Raw genomic sequence first — 19,456 nt, 5'->3', positions numbered from 1 at the left:
TGGATGACATATCACCAAGTATTCTTAAGGAATGTGCACCACAGTTGGTTATGCTCTTGACTCGGTTATTTAATGAATGTCTTGCAATGGGTAGGGTTCCTAAGGAGTGGAAAGAAGACAAATTAGCACCACTCCACAAGCATGGCTTTAAGACAGAAGTCTCCAACTATAGGCCAGTCTGTATAACTGCAGTTGTGGTTAAGGTGTTGGAGAGATTGGTAAGGAATAGAATACAGATGATGGAATAGAATACTATGTCCATCATAAAGAATGATGGACATAGCATTCTTTATGATGGTCAGCATGGATTTGTAAAAGGTAGATCCTGTTTTAGTAACTTCCTTACATTTTATAAGGTGACAAGTGTGTTAGATAAGGGAAAATCATATACAGTGATATTCTTAGACTTTGCAAAAGCATTTGATAGATTACCATATGATAAGTTACTATACAAGCTGCAGAGGATGGGAATATAGTATATTCATTAGATGGATCAAAGATTGGCTCTCTGAATGATACCAGAAGGTTCTGTATGATGGAGAAGTTCTCAAAATAGGAGGGTGACCAGTGGCATCCCCCCCAGTTCACCCTTCTTCACCACACTTTTACATAACTTCCAGGAATGACCTCTGGTTCTTCCCCCTCTCACCTTCTACTCTTTTTATAATCTCTCCTCTGGATTAATCTGAAAAAATTCTCTCACTAACTTAAATATCTCTATCATATCATCTCTTTTCCTCCTATCCACTAAACTCTGCAATCCACATTTCTTTAACCTCTCTCTGTCTCCATAGTCAGCATTCCAAACTCCTGATATTGTCTTAGTCACTCGTCTCTGGACCCTTCCCAATGTCTCCACATCACACTGAAAAACAGGTGACCAGATCTGAGCACAACAGTCCAAGTGTGGTCTGACCTGTCCCTTATACAGTGGTGCAACCACTTCCTTATCCATGTATGTTAGAGTACTTCTTATCAGAGCAGCACTACGATGTGCAGCTTTGCAACACTAGTAATATGCCCTCTAAACTTCAGTCTACTATCAACCATCCCTGCCAAATCTCTAATCTCATATAGTACATATCCATATAGTACACAACTTTATATTTCTGCATTTTAAAATGGCTAACATCCTGCCATTCTCTTTGATTCATATACATTCTTCCAAAGACTAGGAATTAGTTATTCTCAAAAGAGTGAAAATTATAAAAAAAAAAAAAAAAAAATCAGCTAACGCCTTTTTATTCCCGTATACGGGAGTAGGCAAGGCCATTTAGCCCTATCTAACTTTTGGAGACTGAGTGGGCAGTTCAATCTCCACTGGTACCCAATCAGAGACAGATGGCCCAAGGCTATCACTAATTAAGAGGTACGCAGTGAAGAGAGACGGCTCAAATGTGCCGCCATCTCGTGGTCCCTAACCCTAACACAATATATATTTTTTTAATGTCTGAAATAATGTGGGTTCTACGGTCGATTTTCTTGAGTTTACAGGACGAAAAACCCGAATTTCTGGGAGGAAAAACCTGCCTGCCCGTGCCAGAGATCGACTAACTCAGGAACCGGTCGAAAAAAGGCTTAGAAAAATTTCCTCTAGTCGCCGACTAGACTCAAAACCAAGCCTTCCTTCGTGCGGCCAAACGTGGTGGTGTGCAAACGCCACATCCACTGAGCTACACAGGCTCTAAGTTAAAATTATTAATATTAATATAAATATTAAACCTTGCACTTATTAATATTAAATTACAACTCTACTCCTTTGTCCAAGTCAAGTCCATTTAAATCTTCCTATAGGTAATTAACATCAGTAGTGCTACTTATAATTTTCCTCAGCTTTGCATCATCAGCTAACAACTGAAGATTCCCAGTCAGCCCACAAGATATATTATTATTTACAAAAAAGTTAAACAGCAGGAGCTCAAGAATAGAACCCCTAGAGGATGCCACTGGTTATTCTCCTTTTTCTGGTCACTGCTTCATCATAAACAACCTGCTGGTATCATTCAGCGAGCCAATCACCAACCCATTTAACCAATACTTATTTCCATTCTCTGCAGCTTGTACATCAACCCTTATCATGTAGTAATTAACACATTCGTTACCTTATCATAAAATGCGACTAAATTTCTAAAACAAGACCTCCCATTTAAAAATCCATACTGCCCATCATAAAGAAAGCTATGACCATCAATCTGATCTTGTATTCTATTTCTAACCAACCTCTCTTTAGCACTTTGACTGCAACTGCAGTTATACATGCTAGGCTATAATTGGAAACCTCTGTACTAGATAACTTTAACTCTTTTAGGAATAACTAATTCCTAGTCCTTGGAAGAATGTATATGAATCAAAGAGAACAGCAGGATGTTAGCTCAGTTGATCTGAAGCTGGATAGGAACAGATGATGAACAACGTTGCTCATGTGTTTACAAGCTTAAGGGATAGAGGAGGAATAATGGTAGCCAAATGAGCAGAAACACTACCCAGTGAGAAAAAAAAGTCAGAAAGGGAATATTTGTTAGAAAGTGATTCTGTGAATATGTGAGAGAAGGATCATCAATTAACTGGACTTTTCTCCTCTGGATGCAATAAAGCATTTTTGCAAAAATTTTAGTCATATCGGTTTTAGAAAAGTAACCACTTTTAGATCATTAGAAGAATGCAGAGTTCAGATTTATATTGTGTTAGAAGTGGTTCAGGAACTGTACTTACTTAAAAATTGAGAGAAAGACAGCTTTCCCTTACTTTTGATGTGCAACACCTAGGTGATTAAAAAAATACAACTAATTTCTTATTTAAATGTAAAAAATTTCACTCACCTGACTGCAGATGATCACTGGTATTACGACGTAACGTTTCTAAGGCACCACGAATGGCTTTGGTGACTGCCTCAGTACATCGATGATTGTATATCTGAAGAATTTCATGAGCTCCATTGGCAACTCTTCGTTTCAGATCATCATCAACTAGAAATCATTAAAGTAAAGATTTTAGAATTAAAAATTTTATAAAGTGCATTCATCAAAAGATATAATTCAAGTCAAACGAATCTGATACAAAATGTAAAAATATTGCTGTTATTTTTCATGTTTAATAAGATTGTTATTATTGTTTCTCAATTTATATATACTCAAAGTCTTATCATGGGAGATTTGTCTTAATATTATGGCTATTCTGAACCTTAACTTCATTCACTGCCTATGCACTCATTCAGTCTTGTTAACTGACGATGTATTCTATTCACCTACAGCACTTTTAAGATTTAAGAATGTTTTAGCACTTCCCATTCTTTCCCATAATGTCAAGGCATAACCATTCTATTCTGTCGGGGAAGGTGCTATACAGGAAATGTTAAAAAAGGAAAAGATTCACTTTATTTATCACCTTTAATAATTAGATTTCTATTCTTAGAACTAAAATTAATCTACAGAATTTATCATAAAGAAATCACTTGACAGCTTTATGAGCCTCCACAAAACTCTCTCTCTCTCTCAGATGGAGAATTTTGTTTTTGTTTTTTTGATAACAAATTCTCCATCTAAGAAATTATAAGATATGAGGTGATGGTCTGGACAAGATATTTAGGGGTATTTTGAAATAAGACATGGGGAGAGGATGAAGAGTAGGATATGTTTAGGCAGTTAAGTTTTACAAAATGCAAAATGAGTGATCATTACAAGAGATTTTCATTACAGCCGTAAAAATTGGGAAGAGGAAATAATATTAGTAAGGAAATGAAATTGGAAATGAAATGAATTCTTATGAGACTTGTTGTAGAGGGAACAAAGATGAGGTTCGAGAGTTTTAGATTTAATCCTGGCATCCCTTGGCATCTTTAATTTATAGTATAACCAAGTGAAAAACTTTAAAACATCTTTCTCTAATCCAGAGTATTTTGGTAATAAGGTGTGACACCTTTTGACTACTTGTATATGGAAATATGACTTCTGCATTACTTCTGGATCTGACTTCCACAGAGATTCAATAAAGATCAAAACCAGTCTGGGCAGGGGCCCTTCCTATAATACATAGCACTATACATGTCTGTAAGGTTATGTGCCATGTATTACGGGATGCTAAGGCAATTAATGTGAAGTGATTAGCTTCTATATACAAGCAGCTCAGTCGTGATGTTACTCCACATGCAAAATTTTTATTTGCTTATACTTGGAAGAATATAATTTCTTGGCATCTTTAATTTATAATCCTAGCATCATGGGATCTGATTATGAATGAGATACTGTCCTTCCCTAGGTTGGAAAAGGTGACCATGTAATCACTTTCTCCAATCAAGGCGATGTTATAATTATTAGTTATTAATTGAGGTGATTATAATAATCATAAAAATCAGCTTGGAGCAGTTCAATGGATGGAAGGATTGGAAAGGGGAAATAGAACCAGTGCAGGAACTAGTGAACAAATATTTATTAGCAGCAATGGCAAGTAATTGTATACCTCAAGTGAAAAGATAGTATGTTTTGTTGTTAAGTAGATGAAAAAGAGGTTATGGAAAAAGTCTAAAGAAAAGAGAAGCCGCATGAATATAAGACTCAGGCCAGAAAAGTGACATGTACAGTAAGAAACACAAAACTAGAATACGAGAAGAGATTAGCACAGCAATCTAGGGAAAAGGCTATGGAATACTTTCATTATGTGGCCAGTAAGAGGAGAAATGATTGAGGAAAAATAACATTAGATGAAGATGGGAGTTGAGTGACAAATGGAGATGACATTATGGAGGTGTTTAATGATCACTTTACTGGTATGTTGATAAGGCAGTAAGAGTGGATGGTATTCATAGACATGTTTTAAGGGAATATACTAAGAAACTAACAGCTCCACTCACCTGGCTTTTCAATAGGAGCCTGGCTATGGAAAAGGTGCCCAAGATGTGGAATTAAGGTAAGAATAGTGTTATTACATAAAAGTAGTAGTAGAATGGAGGTGTCAAACTATAGATCAGTTTGTATTTCTTCTGCAATCATTAAGATTTTCAAGAAAGTAGCAAGAGATCGTATTCAGCACTGGACAGACAAGGGTAATATTATCAGTGAAGATCTGCTTGGCTCTTATGACAAATTAACAAGAGCAGTTGATGAGAAAAAGGCATATACTGATTTTTTTTTTTTTTTGATTTTATAAAAGGCATTTGATAGGGTACCATATGATAAGCTGATATTTAAGTTATAGCATATGGATTAGACATCCAGTAAGTGAAATGGATTGAAGATTAGCTGTCTGGTAGACACCAGAGAGAGAGAGAGAGAGAGAGAGAGAAAGAGAGAGCGAGAGAGAGAGAGAGAGAGAGAGAGAGAGAGAGAGAGATGATGTATATAAAGTAGCAGTGTCAAAGAAGCAAGATACAAGTGAGGTTCCTCAGGGCCCAGGGACCTCTACTGTTTAACCATTATGGCAACAACATTGTCAGCAGATTGCAAAAGGAATATCCAGTTGTTTGCATATGATGTGAAGGTGGGAATGGTTATGAGTAATAGTGCTGATGTTGTGGCCCTTCAGGAGGACTGGAATAAGTTGGAGAGATGGGCAGATTAATGGGGGATATCTGTTTAGTGCTGCTATACACTGCTTGGAAAGAAGTCAATGCACACCATAGTGTGAGGAACAACCAGCCATGCTACCCACCTTAATAAGATGTGGAACCTCCTTTTGCTGTGATGACTGAAGCAATCCTATTGGAGATACTCTCCACAATCTCTTGACAGCGATCAATGGGAATTTTGAACCATTCTGCCTGTAAGCATGTGATGAGGTCCTGGACTATTGTGGGGTGGACATCCCTTTACCTCGCCTGATGCTCCAGTTCACCCCACAGATGCTCGATAGGGTTGAGATCAGGGCTGGTGAATGTTTTTTTTTGCAGATTCATGTTGCAGTTGATGCCTGGAACTCTGCATTCAAAACAGGCAACAAATGGAAGTTTTTATATGTGACCTTCATAGCACCATCACTTCATAACTCCGTCAGTTCCCTTCTGCCGGCCATTTCACCTGGACACAGTTGCATTGACTTGGGAGCATCATATTCTACCAATTCATACCAGCTACAAACACGACTCATTACATAGCTTTATGCACCTTGCTCATGGGCATGTCCAATGACTTCTTCCCAAGCAGTGTATGTCAAGCCTTGAAATTTGGGCTCCACCAGGGGGAGACTGCATGCTCTGTTGGTGGAAATATTCTAGAGGAAGTGGAAGATACATGAGGTCTTGGGGTAATGATTGAAAGAAATTTGAACTTTAAGGGACATATTGCAAAGGTAGTGATGATGATGATAGTAACTCAGAGGACTAATGCATTACTGAGAAGGATGTTGACCAAAAGTGATAGCAGGTTGACAATTCCATTGCATAAAATCCTGATCAGACCAGATCTAGATTACTGTGTTCAGATATAGTCACTAAGATTTGAAGAGAATAACTTAATCTTGGAAAGTCTGTAGAAGCAGATAACACAAATATCAGAGCTGTACAATGTCGGTTATAAGGAAAAAGTGAAGATCTAAAAACTATGGAATTGGTGGATAGAAAATAAAGAAGGGATACGACTGAGACACCTAAACTGTAGAAAGATTATTATGGGCCTGGCAGTAGGGATATTCTTCATCTGATAGAACAAGAGAATGGAGGAAACAACAAGAGGCCATCCCTGGAAATTTAAAAAATAAATAGAAGGAAATGAAAGGGTAAGAAGTTTTTGTGTGTTTTTTTTTTTTTTTTTTGCACGGAAAGAGGTAGAAGCATGGAATGCATTGCCTGAGAGGGTAGAAAAAGTGCAAAGAGTGGACAGGTTTAAGTAGTATGACAGACTTTGATGTCTAGCATTGACATCTCACTATGAGTCTTATGATTCCATGGAGGTCTGGAAAATAATAATAATATACTATAATACTTTTGGATTTGTTAAGGCATTTGACAATATACCAAATGAAAACCTTTTGCATGAACTAGAGGAAAATAAATTATTGACCTAAATATGAGAATGTCTTTCAAACAGGTATCATTAAGTGGTATAGTGGGGAGCTAAAATTCTACCAGATTTGCAGGTGACCAGTATTTGGGTGATACTGGGACCTATAGGAATATTATTATTATTATTATCCCAAGACCTCATGGAGTCAAAGACTCATCTGGGAGGTACTTTTATCACACACACAGCTCATCATACCGTGCCTTGAACACATTCAAACTCCTTGCAGACACCACACTCTCAAGCAAGGCATTCCAATCATTTACAACTCTGCACGAAAAAAACCTGCCTCTCACTCACACCCACTTTATACAGTTTCCAGGGATGACCTCTGGTTCTCCCCTGATCTCCCACTATTTTCTGTAGAACTTCTCCACCATTGATCCTATAACAACCCCTTACCAACTTGTAGGTCTCTATCATATCTCCCCTATTCCTCCTGTCCACCAGACTCTGCAAATTACATCTTCTCAATCATTCCTCATACTTGACATTCCAGAGGTCAGAAACTACTTTAGTCAGTTACCTTTGGACCCTTTCCAACATTTCTTCATCCTTCTGAAAACCAGGTGACCAAATCTGGGCACAATAGTCCATGTGTGGCCTAATCAAAGCCTTATACAATGGAACAAGAATCTCCCTACTTCTACACATCAGTGTCCTCTGCATCATTCCCAGAAGACTTTATGTTGTCTTCAGAATTTTGGCGATGTGTCCCCCTAAATTTCAGATCCTAATCCACTATCATCCCCAGATCTCTTATTTCTTCCATCTCCAACAATATATTCTTACCAAGCATAAATTCTGCATCCCATCTTTGTTTTCCAAATTTTAAAACCTTACATTTTGCAACATTGAACTCACATCCCTATTTCCATTCCCAATCACTCAATTATTCAAGTCTTCTTGCAAAGCCACAACATCTTCACTACTCTTTATGGTTTGTCCCAACTTTGCATCATCTGTAAACAACTGAATATCTCCATCCAAATCTTCACCAATATCATTAATATACAAGTTAAAAAGTAATGGCCCTAAAACAGACCCCTGAGGCACTCCACTAGTGACTTTCCTTTTCCTGGATATCGCACCCCCCATACACTACACAACTTGTTGATACCTATCAGATAGCCAGTCTCCAATCCAATGCACTAATCTAATATCCAACCCCATCTGCTCTAGTTTGACTGTCAACTTATCATGAAGTAATCTATCAAAAGCCTTTGCTAAATCTAAGTATATTACTGTGCATCCTTCTCCTCTGTACAAGGAAGCAGTCACTTTATTGTAATAAGTAAGTGGATTACTAAAACATGACCTCCCTTTAGCAAATCCATGCTGTCCATCAAAGATAATACCATTGTTGTCAACCCAACTCTGGATCCTAGTTCTCGCAAGCTTCTCCAACAATTTAACCACAACACCTGACACACAGATAGGCCTATAGTTTGATGCTTGAGTTCGATCACCTCCTTTATGAAGTGGCACAATCTTGCCCTCCTTCCACTCCCTAGGAACTTGTCCGAGTGCAAGACTCGTATTACAAAAATATGTCAAGGCATTTGTCAGCTCCCTGTGTGGTGATATATTATCAAGTCCCACAGCCTTATAAATATCTGGTTTACTCAACTCCCCATACACCTCTTGCTCACTTACAGTCAGTCTCTCCTCCCCATCATGCTCTCAATCTCTCCATGAAGTCACATTCACAAGATTGAAAGTCCTTTATGAACTGCTCATTAAGTATCTCCACCAAACATTCCGCAACAGCTGTCTTTATACCATTTTCTCCTATCAATGTCATCCTTCCATAATCATTCTTTCTTTTGCAGGCTACATATCGAAATAACTGCTTAGGATTCTTTTTTTTTGGCTTCATTAGCTAACTGCTGTTCATACCTCTCTTTAGCTACCCTCACCAACCAAGTCATCCTCCTTGGCTGGTCTTTGTAGACCTCATGGAATTGGTTATTTCCACTTCTCTTATGCTGCCTCCACAATTCCCTCTTTCTCTGTATCGTATGCTTAATCTCTTTATTCATCCTTCTCACACCTACCTTATTTAACCTTCTCACCCCTACCTTATTTAACCTTCTCACCCTTGAAATACATTTAGACATTGCATTTACTAGATAGTTTTTGAAAATCCCCCAAGCTGCATTGATCTCTTTTCCAGCTAACTCCTCATTCCATGCTCCACCCACAAGCTGTCACCTGAGCTCTTCATAATCACCCCCCCCCTTGTAGTTCCACATATACCCTTTGCTTACAGACGTCCTCACATTGCTGGCAACTACCCAGGTAATCACCTCATGGTCACTCTAACCAATTGGTGGATGATCTGACACCTCATTTATAATTACATCCTCTGATGAGATGACCAAATCCAAGACCCTCATTCCTCGAGTGCCCTCTGTTACATACTGTCTGAAGTAGTTATCCCTCAAAAACTCAAGAAACTCGTTTTCTTTACTTCCAGTTGCTATCTCATCATTCCAGTCTATATTGCCAAATTAAAATCGCCCATAATGATCACCCTTTTCTTATTTGCTTGGCTAATTTGATTATACATTTCATTATCTATAATTACCACCATCCACATTACCTGGTCTATAGCAACATCCAACCAAGTATTTGATTCCATTCATCTCTATCTCACACCATACTGCTTCAAAACCACTGCCACTATTTCACTCTTGCATCTCTACTTTGTATGGACATAACTCTTTCTCTATCATCAATAGTACTCCCCCCCTCCCTTTTTTACCCTTCTATCCTCATGAAACACATCATACCCTTCCATCTCTATTCCTGTCAATATGTCATCCTCAACCGACAATCTTTGGGTGAACAGATGCAATTAATGCAACCATTTCATCCCTTGTATTAAATTAAATTTCTGGATCTACAGCTGGTTCCACTGATACCACTCACTCGATGTGATCTCTCCATGCTCGACTGGGGCCATTTCCCTTTCTGCTTATTCATTTTAAAACCCTTTTCAATTCCAACTGTTTCCTCTTGATCCCAGGTCATCCCATTCCTTTCCTGTCTACACATGCTCTCACCTCCTCTCAGAGCATCCATCTTTCTCACGCTTTGCACCCCTGTCCATCCTGAGCCTCCCCGTTCAAGATGTTGAACTATTTCTTGATGATGCAAAGATAGGCAGTATAATCAAGGGTGCTGCTGATATATAGCACTTACAGAATGATTTTAATAGGCTGGCACTGTGGGTAGATGATAATGGCCATCCATTCAATATTAATAAGGATAGATTATGCACTTTGGAATGATGAGATTTCCAAAGGCATATTATATTGGTGGGATTATGCCTGAAGAAACTGATAAGGCTACAGATGTTGGAGCTATGCTGGAGAGGTAGTGAAAGTTAGAAGATAACATAGCAAAAGCAAATACTCAGAGGATAATTGCAAGGTGTTGATATAACTGCACCTAGACTGCTGTGTACAGATTTGGTTTGGTCTCCTGAGTTCTGAAAAATAACGAAGCTGTGAAATGAGTGCAAAAAAAAAAAGTTACAAACATGATATCGGGATTATGGAATGCAGATTATAAGGACAGATTGAGAGGATGTGGAGTGCAGGCACTGGTAAAAAGAGGTGTGATTTGATAAAGGCCTATAAACTTCTGAAAGTGTGTCAGAGAATATTGGTTGATGAAAAAATTTCTCATGATTTGGAAAGTGGGGAGAGGACAAAATTCATCCATGGAAGTTACATTTGTGTGAAGGTAAGTTAGTAGTGAGAGATATATTTTTCTCTTATAGAGTAGTGAGCAAGCGTAACAGTTTGTGTGTTGAACTGGTGAACATTTAGTGTGAGTTTAAGACATGGTATAACAGCTGGTGTGAGTGATGTATGGCCTCTCTCAATGAGTCCTTGACTCCCTGGAAAGTCTTCATAATAATAATAATAATAAAAAAAATGAAACAAAAGTCGTTTTCACTTTCAGAAAACATTTCATTCAAAAGATTTCATGGTATTCTGCAAGATATTGGTATAAACATCTAGAAAGAATACTATATCTGTCAGTTAATAGCAGAAACAAGTGCAAAAAGGAAAACTCAGTACCTGAAAGGAAATAAAAACTAAATCAGTGGTCAATTTCCAAAACTTCTTGAATAACACACACAACAAAAGCAATAATATGTGATAAAAAAAAAATGTAACATTTTGCTTATTGAAATCAAATGTACAGATTGTGTGATCTTTGGTGCAAAATGGCCACATTTTGAAATTTTACATCTCCATTGTCACATAATATAAGTTAAAAATATTATTATTACACCCTCCATGGAGCTGGAAGAGACCCATCATGAGATGTTATTCAACTGACAACATATTTATCATACTGAATCTTAAAATCCTTAACACTTCTTGCATTAATAACATATTCTGGTAAGGCATTCCATTTAATGAAAATTCTCCATGTAAAAAATCTACTCCTCACAGCTCTCTAAACCACACTCTTACATAACTTCCAAGGATAGCTTCTGGTTCTTCCCCTCTTGCCTTCTACTCTCTTTATAATCCCTCTCTGAATTATTCCAACTAACTTAAATGTTTCTATCATATCATCTCTTTTCTCTCATATCCGCTAAACTCTGCAATCCACATTTCTTCAACTTCTCTCCATAGTCAGCATTCCAAAGTGCTGATATTGTCTTATTGTCTTAGTTACTCATCCTTGGACCCACTCCAATGTTTCCACATCACATTGAAAACCAAAGCTGAGCACAATAGTACACAATGTGGTCTGACCAGTGCTTTATACAGTGGCACAACCACTTCCTTATCCCTACATGTTAGGGTACTTCTTATCATAGCTGCACTATGATGTGCAGTCTTTGCAACACTTGCAATATGCCCTCTAAATTTCAGTTTACTGTCAACCATCAGTGACAGTAAATCTTTAATCTCTCCCAAATCTTTAATCTCATCCACTTCCTGCAGTACAGAAGCATCAGTATAATACAGAGCCTAATATTTCTGCACTCCAAAATGCAACACCTTGAACTTATTAATATTAATATTAAAACTAAAACCCCACTCCTTGTCCAAGTCAAAAGTATATTCAAATTGTCCTGCAAAGAATTAATATCAGCAGTGCTACTTATAATTCATCTCAATTTTGCATCATCAGCAAACAAATGAAGTTCTCTGGTCAGTCCACATGATATTTACAAACAAATTAAACAGCAGGGGACCCAAAAACAGAACCCTCAGATACACATCTAGTTGCCTTCCTTTTTTGAGACTCTGATCCATCATACATGATTTGCTGGTAAAAAGAGCCAATCTGCAACCCATCTAACCAATATAGTATATATTACCATTGTCAGCAGCTTGTACACCAATTTATCATATGGTAATTTATCAAATTCTTTTGCAAAATCCAAGAATATCACCATATATGATTCATCCTTATCTAACAACCTGTTACCTATCATAAATAGGTAATAAATAGATAGGTAATTCTACAAGAATTACCTATCATAAAATGCAAATAAATTGCTAAAACAGGACCTACCCATTATAAATCCATGCTGACCATAATAAAGAATGCTATGTCCATCAACCCAATCCTGTATTCTATTCCTAACCAATCTCTTCACCACCTTGACCATAACCACAGTTATACAGACTGGTCTATAATTGGAAAAGTTGTAGACCCATGCTTGTAAAGTAGTATATTTTTGCTTTCTTTTCACTCCTTGGAAACCTTACCACTGCAAGACTTTCATTAAACAACCAGGTCAAGAACATAGCTAACTGTTTGCACATTCCTTAAGAATATGTATTGATATGTCATCCATTCCCACAGCCTTATTAACATCTAACCCAATCAATACCTGATACAACTGACTTTTCTCTTCCACTTCACCTAATACTTGCCTCCCTTCTGTATATTGCACAGTATCATTTACACTCTTATGGTATACAATAATAAAATGCTTGTTCAATGACTCCACTATATCCTTTGCAACAGTCACTCTGCTGACCTGGCTATCAACATGTCAACCTGCCATAATTATTCTTATATTATTATTATTATCATCATCATCTGAATATCTCCATGGAATCCAAGACTGATCAGAGTGGCCTACATTCCCCATTGTTCACAATATACCTATCATACCTCAGGCACTGCATCAAAAGAGTCACTGAAGGAGTTCAAAAACAACCATTATTTACACCACACCTATCATACCTCTCCTTAAATTGATTCACTGTCAAAGCACTGACCTTAAGCAACCCATTCCACTCATTTACCATCCTCAAATTAAAAATCTAGAACTCAGATCCCTACTAACTACACTTTTACTTGAGCTTCCCATGATGAACTCTTGTTCTCTGTTCTCCTGTCATATACTGAAAAATTTCTGCTGCATCCATTCTATAAAACCGTTTTACTTCTTGCCTTAGCATTTGAAATCAGAAAAACCAGTATATGTTTGCTGAAAATCATTTAACAAAAGCACTCTACATAAAAAAAAAAAAAAAAACACTAGAACCAGTCATATCAATCCATTAGTTTCTCCAACCAGAGTGTTTTAATTTTTTCCTGTACATCAAACTTTCTACTCCAATGACAAGAAATAACATATAATTCCAATTTCATTAACAACAAAGATAAAATACAGTTCAGGACACAGTTCTCACTATGATGTGCAGATCTTTTAAAGTCTGATTTAAACAGTTTAAGAAGACACCACCTTCCCCATTGGCATGTTACCATCACAGAAAGACCGATTTTTCTGCCATGCAACTGCTTAGTTATTCCTTGAGGTGTTTAGGGAAGTGGTAACTGGTGAATTCATTGGTTTCATACAGTTTTGTCAGTTTTTTTTTTTTTTTTTTTTTCATAAACAGGGTTTTCACTTTGCAAAACAGGCAAACTAGCAAAAAAAAAAAAAGGAACAGATACCATGAACAGACATGATACAATGTCTCTCATATCCTGAGTTACTTCTTTCAGAATTTTTAATCTATCCAACCTCAAATACAGGCAGAAGTTATGTTTTTGTTTTCATTGTTGTATGTAATAGTCAGAATTAATTTCCCTATATAAAATAAGAAGTTATATAGGGAAATTAATTCTCACTGTATCATACAACAATGAAAACAAAAACATAACTTCTGCCTGCATTTGAGGTTGGATAGATTAAAAATTATGAAAGAAGTAACGCAGGATATGAGAGACAGTGTATCATATCTGTTCATGGTATCTGTTCCTTTTTTTTTTTTTTCTAGTTTGCCTGTTTTGCAAAGTGAAAACCCTGTTTATGGGAAAAAAAAAAAGAAAAAAAAAACCTGACAAAACTGTATGAAACCAATGAATTCACCAGTTACCACTTCCCTAAACATCTCAAGGAATAATTAAGCAGTTCCATGGCAGAAAAATCGATCTTTCTGTGATGGTAGCATGTCAATGGGGAAGGTGATATCTTCAGAATAATAATGGAATTCCACAGATACAGACATAAGTGTAAATAAAGAATTTTATGCTATTAACTAATCAACAAATAATTTTTATTTATAATATATTGTAAAGCTTCCGCATTATGTACAACCAATAATCCTAAATTAATGTTATTTCAAAATTTGTTACTAGATGGCGTATGGTGTTTTATGTTGATTTTCATGCTCTTCTAAAAAGTAAGGGTCTTTTCAATTTTTTTTTGTGTAATATTAACTTTAAAAAAAAAAGCCTACTCTCTTATAAGGGAATGAAAGGCGTTGGCTGATTTTTTATTTATTAATTATTTTTTTATATTAACTTTTTTGACATCGATCTGCTGACGGATTGTGAGCATTACTGAAATATACTAAAAACTTTTTTTATTTTACTCGATTAACCCTTTTACCATCCTATCAGGGTGGCCAACCACGTGTTATAAGCACATTTATCGTTATGGAGTCAGTTTTACGTTACTATAATCCTTTGCGCAGTTACAAACGTGTCGGCAAGCTATATATACAGGGTGTTCGGGATAAATTTGACATCAAAAATCAGCTAACGCCTTTTTATTCCCGTATATACGGGAGTAGGCGAGGCCATTTAGCCCTATCTAACTTTTGGAGACTGAGTGGGCAGTTCAATCTCCACTGGTACCCAATCAGAGACAGATGGCCCAAGGCTATCACTAATTAAGCGGTACGCAGTGAAGAGAGACGGCTCAAATGTGCCGCCATCTCGTGGTCTCTAACCCTAACACAATATATTTAATGTCTGAAATAATGTGGGTTCTACGGTCGATTTTCTTGAGTTTACAGGACGAAAAACCCGAGTTTCCGGGAGGAAAAACCTGCTTGCCCGTGCCAGAGATCGACTAACTCGGGAACCGGTCGAAAAAAGGCTTAGAAAAATTTCCTCTAGTCGCCGACTAGACTCGAAACCAAGACTTCCTTCGTGCGGCCTAGCGCGATGGTGTGCAAACGCCACATCCACTGAGCTACACAGGCTCTCAATTTGACATATTTATAATTAATTATATTTTTCCGTAAGTTACATGTATTAACACACACTTCTCTTCATTTAAAAGTTTGGACCCTTCTTCATTCATATACAAGATGTCAGAAAGGATGGATAGCTGGAACCCACCTGAATCATGGAAGAGAATAACTTGTATCATGATGATTCGTGCCCGCCATCAAAATAAGGATATTACGACTGCTGCCCAATGCTCCCTGAATACAGTAAAAACAATCAGGCATGAACTAGAGACTTGCAATGGTGACTACGAGGATGTAGCAAGAAGAAAGATCCCTAGCAGACGATCTGATTGCGTTCGTACAGCAGAATTCCTCGCAAATCTGCAGGAACAGGTGTTGAAGAACCCTGGCATTGGAATTCGGGCTTTGTTCGTGGAGTTGCTAACTGTAGTCAAGCCCTGGATAACAAGGGTAGCCAATGGTAGGCCGTATGTATGGCAGCAGGATTCGGCCCCTTGCCACCCCTCTGGGCAAAGTCAAAAATGGTTGTCTGAAAATTTTACGACTTCACCAGTCCAAATGTTTGGCCTCCAAACTCCCCAGACCTTAACCCCATGGATTATTTTGTATGGGGCGCAGTTGAAAAAGACACCAATCGCACTTCCAGTAATACAAAAGCCCAGTTAATGGATAAAATTAAAACAGTTTTTGCGGCCCTTCCCAGGGAGACTGTAGCATCAGCTTGTTCGAGGTTCCGAAGCAGAATTGAAGCTGTGATCGATGCTAATGGTGGTTATTTTGAGTAAATCTTGATGATAGTATTGTAATTAACTCTGCCTGTAATGTTTTTTTGTCAATTCATTAAATTTAATAGATACAAAGAAGATTTTCTTTTTCCTTACGAAACTGTCAAATTTATCTCGAACACCCTGTATATATATATTGACGGGAGGAATCTTTATCTGGTCGATTTCAATCGATGGTGAGTTAGCCGATGTCATACGGAGGTAGCAGGGTTTTTTCTCCGGGAAACTCGGGTTTTTCATCCCGCATACATACAAATCGGCCCTTCAGAACACACGCAATTTACAGACAAAAATTACTAGTTGTGGTGGTGTTGGAGGTGGGCGGTAGATGGCGTTGATTCGTAGTAGAGGTAAGGTGTAGAGACAGTTGAAGATGTCCTCCCGCGATGAGTCTTCGGACTCCTTGGAGGTATCAGGAATAATAATAATAAAAAAAAAAAAAACAATCAGCTAACGCCTTTTTATTCCCGTATATACGGGAATAGGCGAGGCCATTTAGCCCTATCTAACTTTTGGAGACTGAGTGGGCAGTTCAATCTCCACTGGTACCAATCAGAGACAGATGGCCCAAGGCTATCACTAATTAAGCGGTACTCAGTGAAGAGAGACGGCTCAAATGTGCCGCCATCTCGTGGTTTCTAACCCTAACACAATATATTTAATGTCTGAAATAATGTGGGTTCTACGGTCGATTTTCTTGAGTTTACAGGACGAAAAACCCGAGTTTCCGGGAGGAAAAACCTGCTTGCCCGTGCCAGAGATCGACTAACTCGGGAACCGGTCGAAAAAAGGCTTAGAAAAATTTCCTCTAGTCGCCGACTAGAGGAAATATAAAGATAACATATAAAGATTTTAATGATAAATACTACTAATTTCGGCATATAGTAGCCTTCTTCAGGTATTTATAAAGGAAAAGAATACTAATAAACATTGAATTATTAAACAAACTGGAAATTACAGGTACAAATTGCCTCACATAATCGATACATAAAAACGCACTTTTTCAAGTTGTTCCAACTGGCGTGCCATTCTTTGTTGCAATTGTGCGTGCAGGTTCACGTGAACGCCAATATTGAATAACTGCAGCGTGGCTATCTGGGATGTTATAACTTAAATTGTTGTTTAAGTGTACCTGGTTCTGTAGGATTTCCCTTGATTCTACGATTTTCCTTTCAAACTCATCATCACAGCGAAAGATATTTTCTGATCTATTCCAGCAGACAGTTTTAAAATAAAATAAACAGGTTAGTTTTTCTCAAACGTTGTAAGTTCCATACAGTTTTTCCCAATTTCATCTCTTTTAAAGAAAAGATAACAACGGAACGCGCTAAAAGAATCTATCGTAAAGCAAAGATGGATCTCCTCAGCGAAAGAATTACAGACACAAAACGTTCTTTAGCTTTTTTGTTCAGCACTAAAAGATCTTTAACTCAAAAACTTGAAAAAATTATGGATAATGTTAACTTACATGATTTTATCATTAACAGTGAAGCACAAGATACACGAATACAAAACAAGAATAAATATACTCTTATCAAGAAATTTAATAATCTAATAAGGACACAAAACAGATCTGATCATAGTGATGTCCGTATTAATCCTGAAAAGGTTGTAGTGAACAAATCTTCTCATATGTTAACGGATGCAGAAACGGATATTCTTAGCAAAGGTCTCAATTTTATTCCCTCACCAAAATTTATCCCTAAAGAATCTCTTCTTACAAAAATAGAAAAAACAAGTTCACTCATTCCTAATCATTTGGCGAAACTTCTTCGTATTGAATCGATTTTCATTATAAATAATGCCAAACCTCCAACAGATAATATTTCAGTGGCTGAAAGAAAAGCCCTAAAAAATCTAAAACAGAACAGTAACATTATTATTTTACCTGCAGATAAAGGCAACTCTACGGTCATCCTCAACTCTGAAGATTACCACAACAAAATGCTTCAATTACTTGAAGATAGTTCAATATATTCAATTCTTCAGGAAGATCCTACAAGAGAATTACAAAAACCGTACAAACAACTTGTTAAAGACGGCGAGTGAACTTCCTCATAATATTCGCCTCTCATTACGCTCTGTACATCCTCTTATTCCACGCATCTATGGGGTTCCAAAAATTCATAAAGAAAACATCCCTCTTCGCCCAATTGTAGAAGGAATTGATTCACCTACACAAAATATTTAGCAAAGTACCTCAAGTGTTTCTCCAATAAATCTTCATCTCTCATCAAAAACACCACAGATTTTGTTTCTCATATTAAAGATATTCCCATCGATGAAAATGACATTCTAGCTAGTTTTGACATTATATCTTTATTTACTAACGTTCCTACGGACGAGGTACTTACATTACTACAGGACAAATTATCCAAAAACATGTTCACTTTATTAAAGCATTGCATTCATTCTGGTTACTTCAGATATCAGGACTCCATTTACCAACAAAAACAAGGCCTGACAATGGGCAACCCTTTATCTCCAGTGCTAGCTAACATCTTCCTTGAAGATTTTGAAAAGAAAGCCATATCTTCCTTCTCATTTAAACCAAAAGTTTGGAAAAGATATGTTGATGATATATTCATTATTTGGAATCACGGGCACACATCTCTCACAGATTTTCTTCGTCATCTAAACATCCAACATCCTAATATAAAATTTACTGCTGATATAGAAAATAATAACTCCTTACCTTTCTTGGATGTTATGCTTACACGATGCTCTGAAAGATTAAAAATCTCTATGTACAGAAAACCTACTCATACCAATAGATATCTGCATAATCTTTCTCATCATTTTCCACCACAAAAATTTGGAATTATATCTACCTTAGAACACAGAGCACGTTCTCTCTTAAATGAACAAGATGAACTACAAAAAGAAATTAATCACCTCACTCTTATTTTTAAACAAAATGGTGTAGCTCAGTGGATGTGGCGTTTGCACACCACCGCGCTAGGCCGCACGAAGGAAGTCTTGGTTTCGAGTCTAGTCGGCGACTAGAGGAAATTTTTCTAAGCCTTTTTTCGACCGGTTCCCGAGTTAGTCGATCTCTGGCACGGGCAAGCAGGTTTTTCCTCCCGGAAACTCGGGTTTTTCGTCCTGTAAACTCAAGAAAATCGACCGTAGAACCCACATTATTTCAGACATTAAAAAATATATTGTGTTAGGGTTAGAGACCACGAGATGGCGGCACATT

General features: G+C 37.3%; 1 protein-coding gene across 1 annotated transcript in view; it reads right to left on the bottom strand.

Annotated features, from left to right (window-relative positions):
- Window positions 1-19,456, bottom strand: part of LOC150110257 (dynein axonemal heavy chain 5-like) — a 972,373-nt gene that overhangs the window by 860,911 nt on the left and 92,006 nt on the right. The window contains exon 18 of the mRNA XM_090394637.1: window positions 2,820-2,966. Within this exon, the coding sequence (XP_090250763.1) occupies window positions 2,820-2,966 (147 nt within the window). The remainder of the gene's footprint in view (window positions 1-2,819; window positions 2,967-19,456) is intronic.

Source organism: Typopeltis vanoorti, chromosome 1, assembly GCF_054136105.1.
Source record: "Typopeltis vanoorti isolate ZY-2024b chromosome 1, IOZ_Tvanoo_1.0, whole genome shotgun sequence".
Taxonomy (NCBI): Eukaryota; Metazoa; Arthropoda; class Arachnida; order Uropygi; family Thelyphonidae; genus Typopeltis; species Typopeltis vanoorti.
This window is presented reverse-complemented; position numbering and strand designations above follow the sequence as displayed.